General features: G+C 40.1%; 1 protein-coding gene across 2 annotated transcripts in view; it reads right to left on the reverse strand.

Annotated features, from left to right (window-relative positions):
- Positions 1-16,877, reverse strand: part of LOC308294306 (casein kinase II subunit alpha-like) — a 33,285-nt gene extending 16,408 nt beyond the window's left edge. For both annotated transcript variants that reach the window (XM_080737034.1, XM_080737033.1), the window contains exons 1-8: positions 16,845-16,877; positions 11,042-11,168; positions 8,754-8,827; positions 6,876-7,026; positions 5,460-5,571; positions 3,231-3,332; positions 2,076-2,126; positions 1,580-1,639 (exon numbers count right to left, since the gene is read on the reverse strand). In XM_080737034.1, the coding sequence (XP_080593160.1) occupies positions 1,580-1,639; positions 2,076-2,126; positions 3,231-3,332; positions 5,460-5,571; positions 6,876-6,976 (426 nt within the window). In that variant the 5' untranslated portion in view covers positions 6,977-7,026; positions 8,754-8,827; positions 11,042-11,168; positions 16,845-16,877. The remainder of the gene's footprint in view (positions 1-1,579; positions 1,640-2,075; positions 2,127-3,230; positions 3,333-5,459; positions 5,572-6,875; positions 7,027-8,753; positions 8,828-11,041; positions 11,169-16,844) is intronic.
- Positions 16,878-25,660: the final 8,783 nt, after the last annotated feature.

Below are 25,660 nucleotides of genomic sequence, written 5' to 3' on the forward strand. Positions count from 1 at the left end.
TTAACATAGTTAAACAACTAGTTAGCATACTGTGACAGTAATCCAACGCCTGTTAACATAGTTAAACAACTAGTTAGCATACTGTGACAGTAATCCAACGCCTGGGGACACAAAACTACTAGTTAAACAACTAGTTAAGACAACTAGTTAGCATACTGTGACAGTAATCCAACGCCTGGGGACACAAAACTACTAGTTAAACAACTAGTTAAGACAACTAGTTAGCATACTGTGACAGTAATCCAACACCTGGGGACACAAAACCACTAGTTAAACAACTAGTTAAGACAACTAGTTAAGTTAAGACAACTAGTTAGCATACTGTGACAGTAATCCAACACCTGGGGACACAAAACAACTAGTTAAACAACTAGGTAAGACAACTACATAACTAGTCTAGTACTAAACAACTAGTTAGAGGATATTTAACTAGTCTCTGTGTATGATGCCCGTACTGTATTCTGCAATGGGGTTTCTCAGAATAAATGCATGTATATTCTGCTATGTATAATAATAATAAATAATATATAATATAATAATAATAAATGCATGTATATTCTGCTATGTATAATGTCAGATTTATTTGCATGCATTTGCAGGGTATTTGTAGAGAAGCCATGATGCAAAATGCCCTGCAAATCTAAACATTTAAAAACTATCTGGGTAGACAGCCCAACATGACCTTCTCCAACACAACAGAGACCGTAAGCATTCTGTCAATAAACATGTCAATCCAGGGTTCCCACACATCTTTACCAATTCATTTACAAAACTTTTCCAGAATATTTAACCCGATTTCCAGGACTATATAACAATAATTCAGCTCAATAACAAGTTGCTTACTCCTATGTGCAATGCCCAAAGACAGGCAGTGTATGCCAGTGGTTCTCAACCTTTTCAGGCTGTGACCCCCGAATCATATTTGAACTGGGGACCCCCCACCCTAACGAGCACTAATTTAGTTTAACGCGGTTTTATTGTGAAAATAGCCGATGCGTTGTGAGCATGTAGATCGGCTATTTTCACAATTTCTGCCTCTAATATTTGACAAATTGGCCAATGTTGAATTTGTCATTTTAGAGGTATTAAAGGAGTAGTTCACCCCCAAAATGACTTTTTTTCTATTGATTACTCATGCCATGGAGAGTAGAGTTCAATAATATTTTTTGTTTTTTGTCACATTCCTAAGACAAAAAATTGATTTGAGTAAATTTACCCCCATTGATTCCGGATGGTGACCCGTTTCGAAACGGGTCACCATCCGAAATGAATGGGGGTAAATTTATTGTTATCACATTTATGTCTTAGGAATGTGACAAAAAACAAAAAATATTATTGAACTCTACTCTCCATGGCATGAGTAATCAATAGAAAAAAATACATTTTGGGGGTGAACTACTCCTTTAACAAAATCAATAACCAAAGACAATGCATATTTTTTTTCAGGACCTTCCAGGACCCTTGATCGATTCCAAAACTTTTCCAGGACTGGAAAAATATTTTTCTAATTTCAAAATATTTCCAGGAATTTCATGACCGTGGGAACCCTGTGGATCAATGGATGGATGGATAACCCTACCTTCAGTATTTCATACATGTAGAACCGTATGTCAAAGTCAGAAAGGGTTTGATACAATTGCTGTGGAAAGAAGACAAGGAGAAGACATGAAAACATCAACATCAACAACACAGCCTGGATGGAGAATGAAATGTGAGCTTAATAAATTAATGTAGTTCAAAATGTCACGTCAACAAAAGTCATAATAAACAGTTGTAGTTCAACTACAGTCATAATAAACAGATGTAGTTCAACTACAGTCATAATAAACAGATGTAGTTCAAATACAGTCATAATAAACAAATTGTAAATGTACTGTAGTAAATGTACTGTAGTTGAACTACAGTCATAATAAACAGTTGTAGTTCAACTACAGTCATAATAAACAGATGTAGTTCAACTACAGTCATAATAAACAGTTGTAGTTCAACTAGTCATAATAAACAGATGTAGTTCAACTACAGTATAATAGATTGTAGTTCAACTACAGTCATAATAGATAAATTGTAGTTCAAACCTTGAAGTCTGTGTTGTTGACGTGTTCAAACACCAGAGCTGGGGTTCGAGACTGAAAACAAAAAGAGGAATCATTTGTTCAAGTTCGACCAACTAGAAGGTCGGCTGGCTGCGCCGGCCTCCCCTCTAGGTCGTCGCGTTGCGTCTATAGGAGTAAATATTCATCGAAAACAAATCCCTGAGGTACACGATCTGATGGTTTTTTTGAGGAAAAAAAAATTTGAGAAAAAAATTTTTTTTGAGAAAAAAATTTTTTTTGAGAAAAAAAAATTGAGAAAAAATGAGAAAAAAAAATTTGAGAATTTTTTTTTTGAGAAAACAAAAATTTGAGAAAAAAAAAATTTGAGAAAAAAAAATTTTGAGATAAAAAAATTTGAGAGAAAAAAAAAATTTTGAGAAAAATTTTTTTTTTGAAAATTTTGAGAAAAAAAAATTGAGAAAAAACATTTTGAGAAAAAAAAATTGAGAAAAAAAATTTTTTTGAGAAAAAAATATTTTTGAGAAAAAAAATGTTCTCAAAAAAAATTTTAGAGAAAAAAATCTTTTGAGAAAAAAAAAATGTTTGAGAAAAAAAAATTTTGAGAAAAATAAAATGTTTGAGGAAAAAAAATTGGAAAAAAAATAATAATAATAATAATAAATAAAACGTATTGGTGATGCGATGACGTGGTATACGGATGTTACTGCGATTGAGGTGAAAGAGAAAAGTGGAAAGTTGTGAGTTAACTATTAGCTATTTGTGTGTGTATGTGTGTGTGTGTGTGTGTGTGTGTGTGTGTGTGTGTGTGTGTGTGTGTGTGTTCTGGCTACGCCCCCCTCGGTTGAAATTGGATCCGCCGGTCCCATAGCTGGGAATACGAGCCACCATGGCAACGGGGGCCAATGATAGAGTTATGGGCGGTTTTTACACTCTACCGACATCTGCTCTACCGACATCTGCTCTAGCTATGAGTTGAAGTGGAGGCGAAATGGGCGTGGAAGTGGGATGCGGCTCTAAGAAAAATGTAATAGTATTTCACTGCTTCTACACTAGAGCGCACACACACACACACACACACACACACACTCACACGCGCACGCACACGCACACACACACACACACACACACACACACACACACACACACACACACACACACACACACACACACACTCACCACAGGATCTTTAACGATGTCTAACAGAGAGATGATATTCGGACCTCCTCTCAGGTTCTCCAGGATCTTAATCTCTCTCTTAATTTTCTTTTTTTTCACCGGCTGTAAACAAGAGACATTGATTACATATGATACCATTCAGAGACATTGATTACATATGATACCATTCAGAGACATTGATTACATATGATACCATTCAGAGACATTGATTACATATGATACCATTCAGAGACATTGATTACATATGATACCATTCAGAGACTATAGATTACATATGATAGATTACATATGATAGATTACATATGATACCATTCAGAGACTATAGCCATGTTTCTGTAAGCTTATTCGAAAATAGGAAGCGAATTATCAGAAATTCGCATTAAGACAAGGCAAATTTAGCCTGTTTCCATTTGCGGGTGTCATTCGAATTAGCGACGGTTGCATGGTTGACAAAGTGCTCATCCTGCAAGTTTCAGCGTCCTCTGGAAGGTGGCCGATCTGCAAGCTCACAGCGCAGCGCGGAGACGCGGATGCGAGCTGCTGTGAGCTTGTAGATCGGCCACTTTTGGCACGCAACACCGTGTGATGAGGAAGGGTTAGCCACGGATGGCTTGACTCCGGGAGGTGAAAACGGGAGGAATTTACACACGGTCCGTGTCACTCCTTGTGTAACAAACAATCGGTTTGTTTTGTGGGCTAACGATATACAACGGACGTTAAGCGGCAGGGGAAAGTGTTAAATTGAAGGACGATATGGACCCAGAACGTCATAATGTATTCGCATTTATTGTCTGACCCGTTTCCATTCACAAATGCGCATTTAGTTTATTCGATAAAGCCTCAAAATCCACCTCCTCCAAGCGGATAAATGTTTTTGCGGATAATAACGTTTATTCGAAGTGTTTCCATGAAAAGATTTAAGCGAATAAGCCTTAATGCGCATTAAGAGGCTTTATGGAAACACCACTATTGTCATCACATAATGGATACCATTCACTGTAAACAGAGACATTGATCACATATGGATACCATTCACTGTAAACAGAGACATTGATCACATATGGATACCATTCACTGTAAACAGAGACATTGATCACATAATATGGATACCATTCACTGTAAACAGAGACATTGATCACATATGGATACCATTCACTGTAAACAGAGACATTGATCACATATGGATACCATTCACTGTAAACAGAGACATTGATCACATATGGATACCATTCACTGTAAACAGAGACATTGATCACATATGGATACCATTCACTGTAAACAGAGACATTGATCACATATGGATACCATTCACTGTAAACAGAGACATTGATCACATATGGATACCATTCACTGTAAACAGAGACATTGATCACATATGGATACCATTCACTGTAAACAGAGACATTGATCACATATGGATACCATTCACTGTAAACAGAGACATTGATCACATATGCATACCATTCACTGTAAACAGAGACATTGATCACATATGGATACCATTCACTGTAAACAGAGACGTTGATCACATATGGATACCATTCACTGTAAACAGAGACATTGATCACATATGGATACCATTCATTGTAAACAGAGACGTTGATCACATATGGATACCATTCATTCACTCATTACATTTCATTGCCAAGTTGCAGACCAATAAATAAATAAAATGCCCAGAACGTCGCAGCGCGGCACTAGCTCGTAGATCTGCTATTTTTGAAAAAGTCGTGAAAATGTGTGCAAATCTTTGAATATATGTATTTTTAAAGCAAACGTTTCTAACTCAAAGTTTGCTTCTGGGTACTAGAACTAGATATTTTGAGATGGGGGTCCGTGGCCAAATAAATATCATTTTGGGGGTCCTTCACATGAAAAGGTGTGAGAACCACTGACACAGTAGTCTCTCAAGAAAAGACTAACTGAGCTCCAGTTAAGTGAAAAGGACCTTTTCTTTGACGATGGCTGGCCAGATTGCTGACATAGAAACATAGGGTTTTCAAAAAACCTTAGGAGGATTCAAAAGACACGTATGGAATCGGGTCAAAATTCAAATTTTCAAGATTTTTCAAAAATGGCAGATCTACAAGCTCACTCAGTGCCGCGCTGTGAGCTTGTATATCTGCTATTTTTCAATAGTTAAAGCATAAAATAATGATACACAATAATGTGTACCCGTTCTGAATGGATTAAAGAACTCTTCCTCCGACATAAAGACATGGAACGAACCTTGAGTATTTTGACGACCACCTTCTCGTTGTTGGTGATGTTTATGGCTTCAAACACTTCACTATATTTGCCTCTGCCCAGTTTCCTCACCAGCTGATAGTCATCTTGGTTCCTGGAAGCAAAAAGATCCTTCACAAACTGAAACACTTTCAAACTGCCACGTTCTGAAGCTGGCCGTAGACTACCCCACAATCGGGGCATTTAATGACCCTCCCGACAATCGGGCTGCCTGCGTCTGAAACGGGCCAGATTAACGGTCATACATTTGGTCTAGTGGGAGGGTTCACAGATCTAATCTGAACCCAGCAGAGTGGTCTAGTGGGAGGGTTCACAGATCTAATCTGAACCCAGCAGAGTGGTCTAGTGGGAGGGTTCACAGATCTAATCTGAGCCCAGCAGAGTGGTCTAGTGGGAGGGTTCACAGATCTAATCTGAGCCCAGCAGTGTGGTCTAGTGGGAGGGTTCACAGATCTAATCTGAGCCCAGCAGAGTGGTCTAGTGGGAGGGTTCACAGATCTAATCTGAGCCCAGCAGAGTGGCTCGCAGGACGATCGCGGCCAGCCCGACTCTTTTCAAAAATGTTTGATATTATTCTGGATCACTACTGGTCTGGAACAGCAGCGGAGCCAGACCAGTAGAACAGCCACTGTCGGACGCAAGCAACGGGGACAGCTGCTGATCTGAGCGACAGATCTCTCTCTTTCTCCCCTCCCTCCCTCCTCTCCCGCCCTCCCTACCTCTCTCTCGTTCTCACCCATTCCACCACATGGACTCTAACTTTCCGTCCATTCTATCTCCCCTTTAATAATACCAATTTGTATTGTGTTTGATATCATTTTTATTGTTGATTTGTCACCTTTACAACGAGGTACAGCTTGTAAGGATCAGGCATTCGAGGCATGAGCTACACAGCCAAACGTGTATTGCAGAACTGTATTGCAAAATGTTGATTGGCGCTACCCAAACGTTTGACTGTGTAGCTCATGCCTCGAATGCCCGATGATTACAAGCTGTACCTCGTTGTAAAGGTGACAAATCAACGATAAAAATTATATAAAACACAATACGAATGGGTGTTTTTAAAGGGGAGATAGAATGGACCCAAGTCAAGTTTCCTTTCTTTTTGTGCTGAGTTTATAACAGTATAGGGTGTCTTACCCCCATTCCACCACATGGGACTCGTAGTCCCAGTATTCTAACATTACTGTATATATATATGTATATATACAGTATGTATATATATGTATATATATATGTGTATATAAGGTGTCTTACCCCCATTCCACCACATGGGACTCGTAGTCCCAGTATTCTAACATTACTGTGTGTATATGTGTATATACAGTATGTATATATATGTGTATATATATATGTGTGTATATATGTGTATATATATGTGTATATAAGGTGTCTTACCCCCATTCCACCACATGGGACTCGTAGTCCCAGTATTCTCGGGGTCTCTGTGTGTTTACATCAGGGTAAACTCTGGAGCGACTTGGAACAGGACCAGACATTCTACACAACGGACCGGACTCTAAACCTCCTGGACCGGACTCTAGATCTCCTGGAACAAGAACATATAAACCATTCATAAATCATAATAAATAATCAATATATAATAACACATTATAATAATGTTATTACCCGGCTTGTTTGAATGCTTGATTCTGATTGGTCAGTTGCTGAAATCAGCGGTCTGTTATTTCTGCATAACAGACCTCTGCTAATCAAAGACTCAGAACACCTGCTGCAGTCAAGCTGCACTGTGTGAATCTTGCAAGAGTGTGGAGTCAACCTCTCTCAGCAGATCTTTCTTGTCAGACCTTTCGTCTCAAGTATACTGGGTCAACAATCTTAATCAAGTCTACAGGGTCAACAATCTTAGAGGCAGGCGCCTCACTAACCTAACCCTAACCCTAACCCAGTTCCACTGTACTGTGCATGGCTTGTCTGCCTTTTTGGCGCTGCACATCCTGCGGTTTATTGAACACGGAAAATAAAACGTTTCTTTACAATGAAAAGTAACATTTAATAATAAATAACAGTATTGCATTAATTCGTATTGCCGAAAATTCCTCCATTATTCAACACTGCATGGAAAATAACATTACAAAAAAAGAAAACGTTCTTAATAATGAAAAATTATTAAGAACGCACACACCCCGGTGGAGGGTCGCCGGCTACGGTCCCCCGCACGGTGGCCGTGAGTCGGCCACCCTGCGAGGGTCTCTCGCCGCTGCCCACGGGGCCTCTGACCGTCGCCGGCGACCCTCCACCGGAGTGTCTCTCGCGGGCCGCTGCTCTCAGTCCTCAGGGGGGGTCCCCGGGGATCCCTCGCCGCTGATATTTATTAGAAGAAATTAACTAATTATTAAGAAATGTGTTATTTTCCAGTGTTCAATAAGGGTTTGAAGAGGATAATAATTTATCCGTGTTGCTGTCTCTAAAAACGACTGGGTACCGGTGGCAGGGCAGTGTTGGTGGCGAAAACAGCCGATCTACAAGCCCACAAAGCGTTGCGCTTGTGATGCGTTGTGAGCTTGTAAGTCTGCTGTGTGACGTCAGTCGTAAGCGCCGGAAGCGCGCCGAAAAATCACCCCGCACACTTCCGTTCTGAGACGAAAGGTCTGACAAGATCTGCTGAGGGAGGTGTCTCCAGGCCTGCAGCCATACCCGTCTCGAATCTTGTGCTGTATCCAACATGTCAGCCATGTAAACAAACACACAGCGACATTTATAACTAAACATTGCTCTCAAAAATGTTTGAGAGCAAAAAAGCGACGCAGAAAATGGATTCTATTTGATCAGCACTTCCTTGGTTTCCAAGGCGACTGTGTCGCGCTGGGGGGGGGGGGGGGGGGGGGGGGGGGGGGGCGCCCAGCGCAACACTTGTGGAACACTTCCAGCCGTCTGTAAACAAGGAAATACTTTGTTTTGTTTTTAGTTTTGAATCAAATTATTAATTGTATTTAGTAGCCGGGTAATAAGCGCTCCTTGGTGAATGATGATAGATAACATCCCCTCGGCCTGATATCTCCCCTAGCTGGAGCCTCGGGGGGTTATCAGGCCGTCGGTCTGTAATATACCGTCATTACATAATAAATAATAATAATATAATATTATAATATATATAATATATCATCATTCACCAAGGAGCCATCCATTATCCCTTACGTATTAATGTTGTTAACATGTTGTTAACATGTTGTTAACATGTTGTTAACGTGTTGTTAATGTGTTGTTAATGTGTTGTCCCTTACATAATAAATAATAATAATGTAATATTCCTACCTTGGAGGCTCCTCCAGGACGATGATGACAGATGTTATGATCAGAACCGTTGACACGTCTTTATGATTGTAGAGCTAGAAATAAAACAATATAAATATATTTATGATTGTAGAACTAGAAATAAAACAATATAAACATTAGATAAAACAATATAAATATATTTATGATTGTAGAGCTAGAAATAAAACAATATAAACATAAGATAAAACAATAAATTAATATAAACATATTTATGATTGTAGAGCTAGAAATAAAACAATAAAATAAACATCTTGATTGTAGAGCTATAGATGGTCCTTTGGAGAAATGTTATTAACCGGTCAACATTATCGTTTAGTAACCGGATAACTGTTAATGAAATTTTATTTTACCCATTTAAAAAAGGAAAATACAACAGGTTTTTGCCCATAATAAAGTGCCCTATTTACACATAAAAAATTAAAACAATACAGCGAGGAAGAAGACGTCGAATACAACAAATGTTTTCTCTAAGAAATGTGTTTTTGCAGTGAAACGGTAAGATGGATCAATCACATGTCTTTAAAATAACGTGGATGCCGGAAACATGATAGTTTTGGACCGTGCAACCGACCCGTTGACCGTGGACCCTTTTTGTCAGCCTTCTGATTGGTCCCTGACTGGCCAACCAGAAAAATCATTCTCTTTTGCTACCGGGGGCGGAGTTATGCAGTGGGACAAAGTCCACATTCTTCCATTAATATTAATGGCGAGAGTGTCGTTTTAAATTGATATTTATTTATATTTTTATTTTATTTGTTGCTTTATCATGATAAATAGGAACATTTTGGAACAAAATGGAGTGAATACACAGTGAATATTTGTTGAAATGATAAAATAAATCGCTATGTGGATTACTAGTCTTGCATAGAAGTCTCCTGCTAGACACTGCATTGTGCGGTGATGCGCGGTACGGCCACGATGCGGTACGGCGCGGCGCGGTCATAGCGATTTATATGTGAATATGCTTCAACAAACTAAAGTTCACATGAACGATATCAATGTAACTAAGAGATTCGATTGGGTTCATATATTTTAAATGGGCAGAGTTACGATTAAAATACATTTTATGTTGAGGGCGAGATTATAGTTCCACAACTATATAATAGATTATATAATAACTATATAATAGATTATAGTTCCACAACTTCCTGGTCATTGCAAGTTACCCAAGATGAAGATGAAAGCGCGTGTCGCTGATCAGGATTTCACTGAAATGTCTCTGTCATCCACAAGTCTGTTTATAAATACTTTGTGTCAGTTAACTCTTCCCACGCTTTGAACGTTAACGTTCGCCCCATTTTTTACAGAACCTCGATGCCAATACGGCGCTCGTTCGGTTCGTTCGTCTGATGACTGTAAGCTGATGAGGGGTCGCGCGGCCGTCTACTGTAAACACATTTTCCGCGGTGATGGTGTAAAAAATCCATTATGCGTTAGATCAACGGAGAACAATTCACTTCCTTGTTGATTTCCTCTGGCTGTAAGGCTCTGGGGCCAGTGACTGGTCTTCTTCTTCTTCAACACATAACAGGCAAATTCACATTCATTCTCGCATGACGCCGCCCTCTGCTGCCTGGCAGACCAAAGTGCACTATTGCACAACCAAAAAAAATAAAAATAAATAAATAAATGTCTGTCTGTCTATCTACTATAACGTCGCCAAGGTAAGCCGCTTTTTGATGGCGCCAGACCCAATAAATAAATAAATAATCTGGCAGTAGGAGAGTTAAGTTATATTACCAGCCAGTCAACGGATACGATTTGAAACGCAACTTTGTTTACAATATTGTGCTACTGTAGACCTTTCTGTAAAGCGACTTTGGGTACTTAGGAGAGCGCTATGTAAAGATGAGCTTGTGGAGATGATTATCATCTTTTATATTAGGCTACAGGAGTTGTGGGTTATGAAAAAAACCTGACCCATGCATCTCTACCGCACAGAGGTGCCGAAACATTCATGATTCTGTCCTATCAGGACGGAACTCGGACCGCACCGAGTGGGTCGCCTCAAGCAGACTTCGCAACGCTCGACACGACGACTCGCTCTCTTTAGCTCGCTCGGCGGTGTCTCACATGGCTCAAGACCGCTTGAGACGGCGCGCCTCCGTGGAAAACAAGCGCTCCTTTACAAGACCTCTCCTATGAATACAATAACAAATACAACGTTCTCCTATGAATACAATAACAAATACAACGTTCTCCTATGAATACAATAACAAATACAATGTTCTCCTATGAATACAATAACAAATATAATATTCACCAACCTGCCAGTAGAAAGGTGGGGGCTGGTGGTGGTGGTGGTGGGGGGGGGGGGTCACATCCAAAACAGGCTAATCAGGAGGAACCGGGCTGAAAGCAGGCATCACTGGAGTCACATCCACCTTAATGAAACTGAAACAATAACACTATCATCACTGGAGTCACATCCACCTTAATGAAGCTGAAACAATAACACTATCATCACTGGAGTCACATCCACCTTAATGAAGCTGAAATAATAACACTATCATCACTGGAGTCACATCCACCTTAATGAAGCTGAAACAATAACACTATCATCACTGGAGTCACATCCACCTTAATGAAGCTGAAATAATAACACTATCATCACTGGAGTCACATCCACCTTAATGAAGCTGAAACAATAACACTATCATCACTGGAGTCACATCCACCTTAATGAAGCTGAAATAATAACACTATCATCACTGGAGTCACATCCACCTTAATGAAGCTGAAATAATAACACTATCATCACTGGAGTCACATCCACCTTAATGAAGCTGAAACAACAACACTATCATCACTGGAGTCACATCCACCTTAATGAAGCTGAAACAATAACACTATCATCACTGGAGTCACATCCACCTTAATGAAGCTGAAATAATAACACTATCATCACTGGAGTCACATCCACCTTAATGAAGCTGAAACAACAATAAACTATCATCACTGGAGTCACATCCACCTTAATGAAGCTGAAATAACAATAAACTATCATCACTGGAGTCACATCCACCTTAATGAAGCTGAAACAATAACACTATCATCACTGGAGTCACATCCACCTTAATGAAGCTGAAATAATAACACTATCATCACTGGAGTCACATCCACCTTAATGAAGCTGAAATAATAACACTATCATCACTGGAGTCACATCCACCTTAATGAAGCTGAAATAACAATAAACTATCATCACTGGAGTCACATCCACCTTAATGAAGCTGAAATAATAACACTATCATCACTGGAGTCACATCCACCTTAATGAAGCTGAAATAATAACACTATCATCACCGGAGTCACATCCAACTTAATGAAGCTGAAATAATAACACTATCATCACTGGAGTCACATCCACCTTAATGAAGCTGAAACAATAACACTATCATCACTGGAGTCACATCCACCTTAATGAAGCTGAAACGATAACACTATCATCACTGGAGTCACATCCACCTTAATGAAGCTGAAACAATAACACTATCATCACTGGAGTCACATCCACCTTAATGAAGCTGAAACAATAACACTATCATCACTGGAGTCACATCCACCTTAATGAAGCTGAAACAACAATAACACTATCATCACTGGAGTCACATCCACCTTAATGAAGCTGAAATAATAACACTATCATCACTGGAGTCACATCCACCTTAATGAAGCTGAAATAATAACACTATCATCACTGGAGTCACATCCACCTTAATGAAGCTGAAATAATAACACTATCATCACTGGAGTCACATCCACCTTAATGAAGCTGAAACAACAATAAACTATCATCACTGGAGTCACATCCACCTTAATGAAGCTGAAATAATAACACTATCATCACTGGAGTCACATCCACCTTAATGAAGCTGAAACAACAACAAACTACCATAAATAACAACAAACTACCATCACTGGAGTCACATCCACCTTAATGAAGCTGAAATAACAACAAACTACCATAAATAACAACAAACTACCATCACTGGAGTCACATCCACCTTAATGAAGCTGAAATAATAACACTATCATCACTGGAGTCACATCCACCTTAATGAAGCTGAAATAATAACACTATCATCACTGGAGTCACATCCACCTTAATGAAGCTGAAATAATAACACTATCATCACTGGAGTCACATCCACCTTAATGAAGCTGAAACAACAACAAACTACCATAAATAACAACAAACTACCATCACTGGAGTCACATCCACCTTAATGAAGCTGAAATAACAACAAACTACCATCACTGGAGTCACATCCACCTTAATGAAGCTGAAACAATAACACTATCATCACTGGAGTCACATCCACCTTAATGATGCTGAAACAACAACACTATCATCACTGGAGTCACATCCACCTTAATGAAGCTGAAACAACAACACTATCATCACTGGAGTCACATCCACCTTAATGAAGCTGAAACAACAACACTATCATCACTGGAGTCACATCCACCTTAATGAAGCTGAAATAATAACACTATCATCACTGGAGTCACATCCACCTTAATGAAGCTGAAACAATAACACTATCATCACTGGAGTCACATCCACCTTAATGAAGCTGAAACAATAACACTATCATCACTGGAGTCACATCCACCTTAATGAAGCTGAAACAATAACACTATCATCACTGGAGTCACATCCACCTTAATGAAGCTGAAACAATAACACTATCATCACTGGAGTCACATCCACCTTAATGAAGCTGAAACAATAACACTATCATCACTGGAGTCACATCCACCTTAATGAATCTGAAACAACAACACTATCATCACTGGAGTCACATCCACCTTAATGAAGCTGAAACAATAACACTATCATCACTGGAGTCACATCCACCTTAATGAAGCTGAAACAATAACACTATCATCACTGGAGTCACATCCACCTTAATGAAGCTGAGAACAAACAACAACAACCATTACAGATAAACCATTTTTCTCCCATTTTCTCCTTCCCAATGCGTATCAGTCGATTAGATACGATCTGCCAGTGAGTAATTTAAGCTGCAAGCTTGTAGATCTGCTTTTTTTTTTTTTTTTTTAAGCAAACTTTAGTTAACTCAAATCTCTACTTCTGGGGGAGGGGGGTCCCTGGAACAACATATTTTGAGATGGGGGTCCGTGGAACAACATATTTTAAGATGGGGGTCCCTGGAACAACATATTGTGAGATGGGGGGTCCGTGGCCAGATGCATGTAATTTAGGGGGTCCTTGACATGAACACATTTGAGAATCACTGATTTAGAAGACATTTATAAAATCGGGTGAAAAGACTTTCCCTTCATTTTTCTAAAATAGCAGATCTACAAGCTCTCAGCGAGTGCCGCGTTGTGAGGTCTGTAACTCAGAAGGTACAAATGGAACCAAATGGACCCGTACACTCTGAGAGCTGTGGGGGGGGGGGGGGGGGTCCAAGTTACAAGTTAGTTAAGTAATAATGTAAACAGTAGAGGGCTCGACCGTACATGGACTAATGCAGGGGAAGACGGAGAAGGAGATCAGCCGGAGAATCGGAGCAGCAGGAGTGGTTTTGCAGTCGCTAAATCACACTGTGGTGAAGAAAGAAAGAGTTGAGCCGTAAGGCAAAGCTCTCTGTCTACCGAGCAATCTTCCTTCCTACTCTCACCTATGGTCATGAAGTGTGGGTCATGACCCAAAGTATAAGGTCTCGGGTACAAGCGGCTGAAATGGGTTTCCTCAGACGGGTGGCTGGTATCTCCCTTAGAGACAGGGTGAGAAGTTCAGTCACCCGAGAGAGACTTGGAGTAGAACCGCTGCTCCTACACTTGGAAAGGAGTCAGCTTAGGTGGTTGGGGCATCTAGTACGGATGCCCCCCGAGCGCCTTCCTAGGAAGGTCCTCCATGCACGTCCCACTGGGAGGAGACCCCGTGGCAGACCAAAGACCAGATGGAGGGATTATATCTCCAAACTGGCCTGGGAACGCCTCGGTATACTCCCTGAGGGAGTGGAGGAAGTTGCTCAGGATAAGGAAATCTGGAAGTCTCAGTTGGAACTGTTACCCCCGCGACCCGATTCCGGATAAGCGGTTGAAGATGGATGGAGGGATGGATGGATGGCAGTGTTTCTCAACCACTGTGCCTGGGGACCTTTGGTGTGCCCCTGAGAAGTTGGGTCAAGTGTGCCCCTTGAAACTGCTTGAAAGCCAGTATTGTATTTATCATTTTAAAATGATTTAAACTAGTGAAAACAGCCGATCTACACCCGTTGTGTGCTTGTAGATCTGCTGTTTTCACTACTGTTGTGCGACAGTCTTGTATGATGAAGCAGGGCTTTACTTTGCGAAGAAACGTTAACATTTGAAACTTGGAGATACAAGGTTTCTTCCCGACAGTGACGATATTTACACCCCTGTATTATAGTCACCTGAAACGTTTTAGTTTTAGTCTAATTTTAGTCGACTGAATATCATAACGTTTTAGGCGACTAAATCTACAGTTGATTTAGTCAACGGCAATGTATTTTGGCAGGCCTTGATGGCATCGTAATGACTGATTTTACACTTGGTTCTGTGCTGAAAATAGCAGATCCACAAGCTCACAACGCGTCGCAGCGCAACTCTGTAACTCTGAGTGTGTACACATGGAACCAAATGGAACCGTAAAGGTCCATTTGGTTCCATTTGTACAGGTATAGTAATTGTCACTCTCTGGCAGTGTAGATAAAACCTGGTGGAACCAAATGAACCCTTCTGGTAACATTTGTACCCTCCTCAGTGTTAAATGAAGGGTTGTTTAAAGCAGTAATTAAGCTGTGTCTTAACTCTACAAATGGAACCAAATGGACCTTTCTGGTAACATTTGTACCCACCTCAGTGTTAAATGAAGGGTTGTTTAAAGCAGACAGTAATATGATTAGAACACTAACACTGTGTCTAAACTCTGAATGGAACCAAATGGACCTTTATGAACCTCTCAGGGTTACATTAGCACCATTAGTGAACAGTTTTAATGTAATAAATGTAAGGACATTAAATCTGCACCCTGTGTCCACCAAATAATAGACCTTTATATGGTGACAACCAGGGTACAAATGGAACCAAATGGACCTTTCTGAACCTCTCTGGGTTTCATTAACACCATTATTGTACAGTTTAATTGAATAAATGGTATAAAAACAGTAATGGCATTAAATCTGCACCCTGTGTCCAAATGGACCTTTATATGTGTTGTCAGCCAGGGTACAAATGGAACCAAATGGACCAGTAAAAAGGGTACCATTTGAACCCCTCTCTGGAGTAAAATAATGTATTTATAATATAGCATATCAATATTATGCAGAGCTAACGATGCTAAAGTTAGCCTCCACCACGGCCATAAGGCCACACACACACACACACACACACACACACACACACAGTGCTAACCATGCTAGCCGGGGTTAGCATCGCTCCCTCCCCCGCCGGAGGGACGTTAAAAGCGGCCTGAACATCAACCGTTAGCCGGGGGGTTAGCTTCTAGCATGGTTAGCATCGCTTCCATTTCCACGCCGCTGTTTTTCTGTACGTTGTTTAATTAAAATAAATCTTAATTAAACCCCCAGGGTGAAAACACAGCGTTTATAAAACAATAAAACTCTCTACCAGACCGCAGAGCGTCGCTTTAACGTCACAATAACATGATTTACCTCACAGTAATGGAGCAAGCAACAGAGCAGCATGCTAAGCTAACATGCTAACACTAAGAGCTAATGGAAAAGAGGAGAGGAGGAAAAAAACAGCAGATCTCCAAGCTCAGCGGGCGCTGCGGACGCGGCGCCCGCTGAGCTTGTAGATCTGCTGTTTTCAGGCTCTGCTGGGGTTTCTCTGAAAGGCAGAAAAAGGCGACGCCTTCGTGCCAAACAACTGATCTATAAAACACCTTAAAACATGCGATAAAAAACCTTTAAAACAGCCTGGTGCTCAAGCTGCGGGCCGCGGGCCGCCCGGCCGGCGGACCGCCGCCTCGAACGGGCGGTTTTAAAGGTTAAAAAACAGAGTTTAAGGCTTGTCTTCCATTGTTTTGTTCGGCTTGTAGTTTCTTACCTTCGGATGGTCAGCCTTCAATATGGCGGCGGAGCGTCCGAGGAGGCCGCCAGAGGGCGCTGTTTCACCACGGAGCGTCTCGAGGAGGCCGCCAGAGGGCGCTGTTTCACCACGGAGCGTCCGAGGAGGCCGCCAGAGGGCGCTGTTTCACCACAGAGCGTCCGAGGAGGCCGCCAGAGGGCGCTGTTTCACCACAGAGCGTCCCAGGAGGCCGCCAGAGGGCGCTGTTTCACCTCGCTGTGTGCACCGAGGGGCCGAGGCCGAGAGGGGGCGCTGTTTCACCGCTACTTTCTGTCGCCCGCTGCTCCACTGCATGAAACCAAGCATGCAACCTCCCAGACTCACTTCATTAGTATTCAATCTGAGATTCTGCACGTCGTGTCACAGTGATACTATCACTCTGTATGAAATGCAAGGTAACCAACATTCGTCTAGAGCAGGGGTGGGCAACTGTGATGATGGAGAGGGCCACTACATTTTCACACTCAATTCAATTCAATTCAAAGGAGCTTTATTGGCATGAGAAAACATACGTTTACATTGCCAAAGCAAGTATCACAAATACAATAAAAAACAGTTGAAAATGGGGAACATATAGTTGGAGGGGGTACAGCATTGAGTAAACAGAGCTATGTCGCATTGTGACATTTTATATACAGGGTACAAATAGCAGCATTTTTTTCCCTCAAAATGCATTTAAAGGTATCAGCTCTGTTTCATACTGTATGTGCAGTAGGTCTAGATGTCAATCCATGGTTTGTAGTCCTTAGGGTGGTTGTGTTTCTAGCCTTCTTTTGTCACAACAGTTCACAAATCTTGCTGCTGTGTTTGCGCATTGTTGTATTTCTCCCAGTAGATATGGGAGTTTTTCATCATTGGTCGAGTTTTCAAACTCACTTCGGGTGTGTGTAATCTGTGGGAAGTATGCGTCTCTAATGTCTTGGTATAGTGGGCAGGTGGTTAGAAAGTGTAGCTCTGTTTCTACCACATTTTGTGTGCAGTGTGTACATAGCCTATCTTCCCTTGGGAGTGGGGTCTGTCTGTGCCGGCCTTTCTCTATTGCAAGGCTGTGTTCGCTGAGTCTGTACCTAGTCAAGGCTTTCCTAAGTTTTGGGTCTTTTACTGTGCTCAGATATTCTGCTAACGTATATTCTCTTTTTAGTGCCAGATAGCATTCCATTTTGCTTTGGCTTTGGGTTGTCTCTTTCCAGTATGTTAGGTAGCTTTCTTTTTGTTTTCTTATAATCTGGTTTGGTCCAGAGTGTTTCCCGTTTGGTAGTTGGGCTTCTGTTTGTGCACAAACACTCACTCCAGAGGGCCACAATGCATGTATACATAGCAAAAATAGCCGATCTACAAGCTCAAAACGTGTCGCAGGCGACGCGTTTTGAGCTTGTAGATCGGCTATTTTTGAATTGGAATCCCGAAAAGTTACCTTTTTTTTTCTTCTTTTGTTTTAAAATTTCAAATGCATTTATATGTTCTTTCTTATGTCAACTTTATGAACTTAAATACAAATACATTGGACATAAAAAAAAAATACAATAACATTTTAATACTAGTCATTTAGCTACTAATATAGACTGAAGTAATTAAAGCCGGTAATTTTTTCCACGTTTGGAATTGTAACAGCTGAAATCAATAATATATCAGCACTCCAATATTAACCTGCGGGCCGCATAAAGTGAAGGTGGGGGCCGCATGTGGCCCCCGGGCCGCCAGTTGCCCATGTATGGTCTAGAGCTTCTGTCTAATAGTGTCTATGAAGCATTTGTTTTAAAGTAGCCATTATTGGATTTTTATCCCCAATTCTTTTGTAAATGTATTTTTTTCTTTAGCCTAGTATAACTGTTTGTTGTTGCTGCTGAAATGTGTGAGGAGTCTCATTAGCCTATATATTATTTTACTTTACATATGGGCCACACACACACACACGCAGACACACACACACACACACACACACACACACACACACACACACACACACACACACACACACACACACACACACACACAGTTGTATTGGTGTGTGTGGGGTGTCCTTAAAACTGTTTTGTTGTTAGGAGGTTGTTTGAAAAAATAGAATAACGTTAAAAAAAAGAAAGCATGTGGATGCCATAGCACTGTACTGTACTGTACTGTAGGCCTACTGTACTGTACTGTACTGTACTGTATTGTACTGTACTGTACTGTACTGTACTGTACTGTACTGTACCATGTGGATGCCATAGCACTGTACTGTACTGTACTGTACTGTACTGTACTGTACTGTAGGCCTACTGTACTGTACTGTACTGTACTGTATTGTACTGTACTGTACTGTACTGTACTGTATTGTACTGTACTGTACTGTACTGTACTGTACTGTACTGTACTGTACCATGTGGATGCCATAGCACTGTACTGTACTGTACTGTAGGCCTACTGTACTGTACTGTACTGTACTGTACTGTACTGTACTGTACTGTACCATGTGGATGCCATAGCACTGTACTGTACTGTACTGTACTGTACTGTACTGTACTGTACTGTACTGTACTGTACTGTACTGTACTGTACTGTAGGCCTACTGTACTGTACTGTACTGTACTGTATTGTACTGTACTGTACTGTACTGTACTGTACTGTACTGTACCATGTGGATGCCATAGCACTGTACTGTACTGTACTGTACTGTACTGTACTGTACTGTACCATGTGGATGCCATAGCACCCCAAATCTTCACATCAATGACAATATGTCTGATTTGTCAGTGGCAAATTCTGGATTTTCTTTTTTACACAAATACTTTTTTTATAATGTTCTTATTTTGATCATAATACCCAAGTACATTCTCCAGATTAGTTTTAATTGTCTACCAGTAAAGTGTAAAGTCATGACACTGTAGCCCAGTGTTTCTCAACCACTGGTCCTGGGGACCTTTGGTGTGCCCCTGAGAAGGGTCAAGTGTGCCCCTTGAAACTGCTTAAAAGCCAGTATTGTATTTATCATTTTAAAAAGGATTTAAACTAGTGAAAACAGCAGATCTACAAGCACACAACGCCGCGTTGTGTGCTTGTAGATCTGCTGTTTTCACTACTGTTGTGCGACAGCCTTGTATGATGAAGCAGGGCTTTACTTTGCGAAGAAGCGTACAAATTTGAAACTTGGAGATACAAGGTTTCTTCACGACAGTGACGATATTTACACCCCCGTATTATGTTGGTGTGCCCATGGATTCTTGGGACATGAAAAGTGTGACCATGGATTCTAGGGTCATGAAAAGTGTGACCATGGATTCTAGGGTCATGAAAAGTGTGACCATGGATTCTAGGGTCATGAAAAGTGTGACCATGGATTCTAGGGACATGAAAAGTGTGACCATGGATTCTAGGGACATGAAAAGTGTGACCATGGATTCTAGGGACATGAAAAGTGTGACCATGGATTCTAGGGACATGAAAAGTGTGACCATGGATTCTAGGGACATGAAAAGTGTGACCATGGATTCTAGGGACATGAAAAGTGTGACCATGGATTCTAGGGACATGAAAAGTGTGACCATGCAGAACAAAGGTTGAGAAACACTGCTGTAGCCTACCTTTACCTAAGCAAACTGACAACATACTTCAATCAATCAATCAATATATGACACTTATTTATTTACTATGACACAATGGCAATGTGTGGCAAAGTCCACTAGTACAGTGAGCTAAGGGGTCCCTGCTTCATCTCTCTAAGGGGTCCCTGATTCATCTCTCTCTCTAAGGGGGTCCATGATTCATCTCTCTAAGGGGGTCCCTGCTTCATCTCTCTCTCTCTAAGGGGGTCCCTGATTCATCTCTCTAAGGGGTCCCTGCTTCATCTCTCTCTCTTTAAGGGGTCCCTGCTTCATCTCTCTCTCTAAGGGGGTCCCTGATTCATCTCTCTCTTTAAGGGGTCCCTGCTTCATCTCTCTCTAAGGGGTCCCTGCTTCATCTCTCTCTAAGGGGTCCCTGCTTCATCTCTCTCTAAGGGGTCCCTGCTTCATCTCTCTCTACGGGTCCCTGCTTCATCTCTCTCTAAGGGGTCCCTGCTTCATGTCTCTCTCTAAGGGGTCCCTGCTTCATGTCTCTCTAAGGGGTCCCTGCTTCATCTCTCTCTAAGGGGCCCCTTCTTCATCTCTCTCTCATAAGGGGTCCCTGATTCATCTCTCTCTAAGGGGTCCCTGCTTCATCTCTCTCTAAGGGGTCCCTGCTTCATCTCTCTCTAAGGGGTCCCTGCTTCATGTCTCTCTCTAAGGGGTCCCTGCTTCATGTCTCTCTAAGGGGTCCCTGCTTCATCTCTCTCTCATAAGGGGTCCCTGCTTCATGTCTCTCTCTAAGGGGTCCCTGCTTCATGTCTCTCTCTAAGGGGTCCCTGCTTCATGTCTCTCTCTAAGGGGTCCCTGCTTCATCTCTCTCTAAGGGGTCCCTGCTTCATGTCTCTCTCTAAGGGGTCCCTGCTTCATGTCTCTCTCTAAGGGGTCCCTGCTTCATCTCTCTCTAAGGGGTCCCTGCTTCATCTCTCTCTAAGGGGTCCCTGCTTCATGTCTCTCTCTAAGGGGTCCCTGCTTCATGTCTCTCTCTAAGGGGTCCCTGCTTCATCTCTCTCTAAGGGGTCCCTGCTTCATGTCTCTCTCTAAGGGGTCCCTGCTTCATCTCTCTCTAAGGGGAACATACCTGACATCACTGCAAAGCCCGTTTGTCACTTTTACAAATCGTATGCTGTATATTAGCATTTTTATCGTGTATCTATTCTGCATCTAGCATGAGGCAACATTTTTAACCAAAACCTTTGCTTCTGGGGGTCCCCGAAAAAAAATAAAGAGATTGAGATGGGGTCTGCGGCCAAACACATATCTTTTTGGGGGTCCTTGACATGACAAAGTTGGAACCACTGATAGCATATGTTTTTCAGAAAACTGTTTTACTTATTTACTTTGTTGACTCAAGAATGCTGCGTCTGCTGGGAGGAATGTGTGTGTGTGTGTGTGTGTGTGTGTGTGTGTGTGTGTGTGTGTGTGTGTGTGTGTGTGTGTGTGTGTGTGTGTGTGTGTGTGTGGTGGTGGAGGGGGGGGGGGGGTCGCTATGGGACCATCCCCCACCTATGGGTGGGACAGCTGCCCAGTGCCCACAGGGGAGAACACTCACCTCACGTTGTATTTATACTAAACAGATTTACCAACACTGTCTGTCTCAATACGTTGCACTCCTCCATGGGTTAAACTAATCTACAAACAGTCTCAATACGTTGCACTCCTCCATGGGTTAAACTAATCTACAAACAGTCTCAATACGTTGCACTCCTCCATGGGTTAAACTAATCTACAAACAGTCTCAATACGTTGCACTCCTCCATGGGTTAAACTAATCTACAAACAGTCTCAATACGTTGCACTCCTCCATGGGTTAAACTAATCTACAAACAGTCTCAATACGTTGCACTCCTCCATGGGTTAAACTAATCTACAAACAGTCTCAATACATTGCACTCCTCCATGGGTTAAACTAATCTACAAACAGAAAAGCTACTTTCAACACATTTTCATGTTATATTGTTTTTATTATATTACAAATTGATGCTCTTTACATTTTGCTGGGTTCTCCAACATTTCTTCTGATATTCCTACATTTCCTCATGCAAGCACCACTTCTACAAACTACAAAGCTACTTTCAATCCCTCATAATTGTACACAACCCATGCATCACCTGCACATCATTTGAAGCACAGATCTTCAAACGGGTAAGGACTAGTTAAATTAATACAAGTGATTCAGAGAGCAGAAATTATTTCACATCAGTTTTACTGAGAGACATCTAAACAACACTCTGCACAGAGCAGATAGTTTTATATCATTAATATTAGATCTAAACAACACTCTGCACAGAGCAGATAGTTTTATATCATTAATATTAGATCTAAACAACACTCTGCACAGAGCAGATAGTTTTATATCATTAATATTAGATCTAAACAACACTCTGCACAGAGCAGATAGTTTTATATCATATATTTTATTTATAATATTAGATCTAAACAACACTCTCTGCACAGAGCAGATAGTTTTATATCATATATTTTACATATAATATTAGATCTAAACAGCACTCTGCACAGAGCAGATAGTTTTATATCATATATTTATATTAATATTAGATCTAAACAACACAGAGCAGATAGTTTATATCATATATTTTATATTAATATTAGATCTAAACAACACTCTGAACAGAGCAGATAGTTTATATCATATATTTTATTTATAATATTAGATCTAATCAACACTCTGCACAGAGCAGATAGTTTTATATCATATATTTTATTTATAATATTAGATCTAAACAACACTGCACAGAGCAGATAGTTTTATATCATATATTTTATTTATAATATTAGATCTAAACAACACTCTCTGCACAGAGCAGATAGTTTTATATCATATATTTTACATATAATATTAGATCTAAACAGCACTCTGCACAGAGCAGATAGTTTTATATCATATATTTATATTAATATTAGATCTAAACAACACAGAGCAGATAGTTTATATCATATATTTTATATTAATATTAGATCTAAACAACACTCTGAACAGAGCAGATAGTTTATATCATATATTTTATTTATAATATTAGATCTAATCAACACTCTGCACAGAGCAGATAGTTTTATATCATATATTTTACATATAATATTAGATCTAAACAACACTCTGCACAGAGCAGATAGTTTTATATCATATATTTTACATATAATATTAGATCTAATCAACACTCTGCACAGAGCAGATAGTTTTATATCATATATTTTACATATAATATTAGATCTAAACAACACTCTGCACAGAGCAGATAGTTTATATCATATATTTTATATTAATATTAGATCTAAACAACACTCTGAACAGAGCAGATAGTTTATATCATATATTTTATTTATAATATTAGATCTAATCAACACTCTGCACAGAGCAGATAGTTTTATATCATATATTTTACATATAATATTAGATCTAAACAACACTCTGCACAGAGCAGATAGTTTATATCATATATTTTATTTATAATATATCTAAACAACACTCTGCACAGAGCAGATAGTTTTATATCATATATTTTACATATAATATTAGATCTCCACAAGACTCTCTGCACAGAGCAAGCCTTCTCCTGACTTATTGATCCTGATAGGAGAGTTTGTGCAATGTGTGTGTGTGTGTGTGTGTGTGTGTGTGTGTGTGTGTGTGTGTGTGTGTGTGTGTGTGTGTGTGTGTGTGTGTGTGTGTGTGTGCGTGTGCGTGCGTGTGGGGGATGGGACAACTTCACAAATAGCAATGGACACACACACACACACACACACACACACACACAGAGTGGGGGGAGAAGTGACATTCTTCATTGTGTTTAAAGAGTCTTCAACAGGAGTGAGGTTTAGGGTCTGCAGTGCAAGACCACTGAGTGAGGAGGACAAGGTGAGAGACTTTAACTTTATACTGTTTTCTGTCTTATTAACACTGTTTAACTTTATACTGTTTTTATCTTATTAACACTGTTTAACTTTATACTGTTGTCTGTCTTATTAACACTGTTTAACTTTATACTGTTTTCTATCTTATTAACACTGTTTAACTTTATACTGTTTTTATCTTATTAACACTGTTTAACTTTATACTGTTGTCTGTCTTATTAACACTGTTTAACTTTATACTGTTTTCTATCTTATTAACACTGTTTAACTTTATACTGTTTTCTGTCTTATTAACACTGTTTAACTTTATACTGTTTTCTGTCTTATCAACACTGTTTAACTTTAAACTGTTTTCTGTCTTATTAACACACTGTTTTGATTGATTGATTGAAGACTTTATTGTCAGTTTGCATAGGAAAAGGTACAGTTTCATGACGGTATAGTTCACTGGTACAAGGTCTACTAAAAGGAGATCCATGAAAAGACTAAGCTTATTTCCACAGGAAACCATTTAAGTATCTCAGCTGCATACCCCTGCCATACCCAATTGACGCCCCTTCATGGCTCTGCATTTTCTTTCAATGTTAGAGGGCCTTGTACCAGTGATTTGTACTGTCATGAAACTGTAGCTATATATTCTTCAATCAATCAATTAATGATATGTAGTACTATAAGCGTTACTATGTGTGTTATGTTTTGACACTTTGAAGAATATATTAGAAGTTTGCAATAGAAAAAAGTACAGTTTCATGACAGTACAGTTCACTGGTACAAGGTCAACTAAAAGGAGATCCTAGTAAGCTTTATGGCTTATTTACACAGGAACCACTTCATGCATCTCATATAACATTGAATGACAGACAGACAGAACACAGTACTATGATAGATATTTAACTCATATAACATTGAATGACAGACAGACAGAACACAGTACTATGATAGATATTTAACTCATATAACATTGAATGACAGACAGACAGAACACAGTACTATGATAGATATTTAACTCATATAACATTGAATGACAGACAGACAGAACACAGTACTATGATAGATATTTAACTCATATAACATTGAATGACAGACAGACAGAACACAGTACTATGATAGATATTTAACTTGTATAACATTGAATGACAGACAGACAGAACACAGTACTATGATAGATATTTAACTCATATAACATTGAATGACAGACAGACAGAACACAGTACTATGATAGATATTTAACTCATATAACATTGAATGACAGACAGACAGAACACAGTACTATGATAGATATTTAACTCATATAACATTGAATGACAGACAGACAGAACACAGTACTATGATAGATATTTAACT

Source organism: Nannobrachium achirus, assembly GCF_963921795.1.
Source record: "Nannobrachium achirus genome assembly, chromosome: 2".
Classification (NCBI taxonomy): Eukaryota; Metazoa; Chordata; class Actinopteri; order Myctophiformes; family Myctophidae; genus Nannobrachium; species Nannobrachium achirus.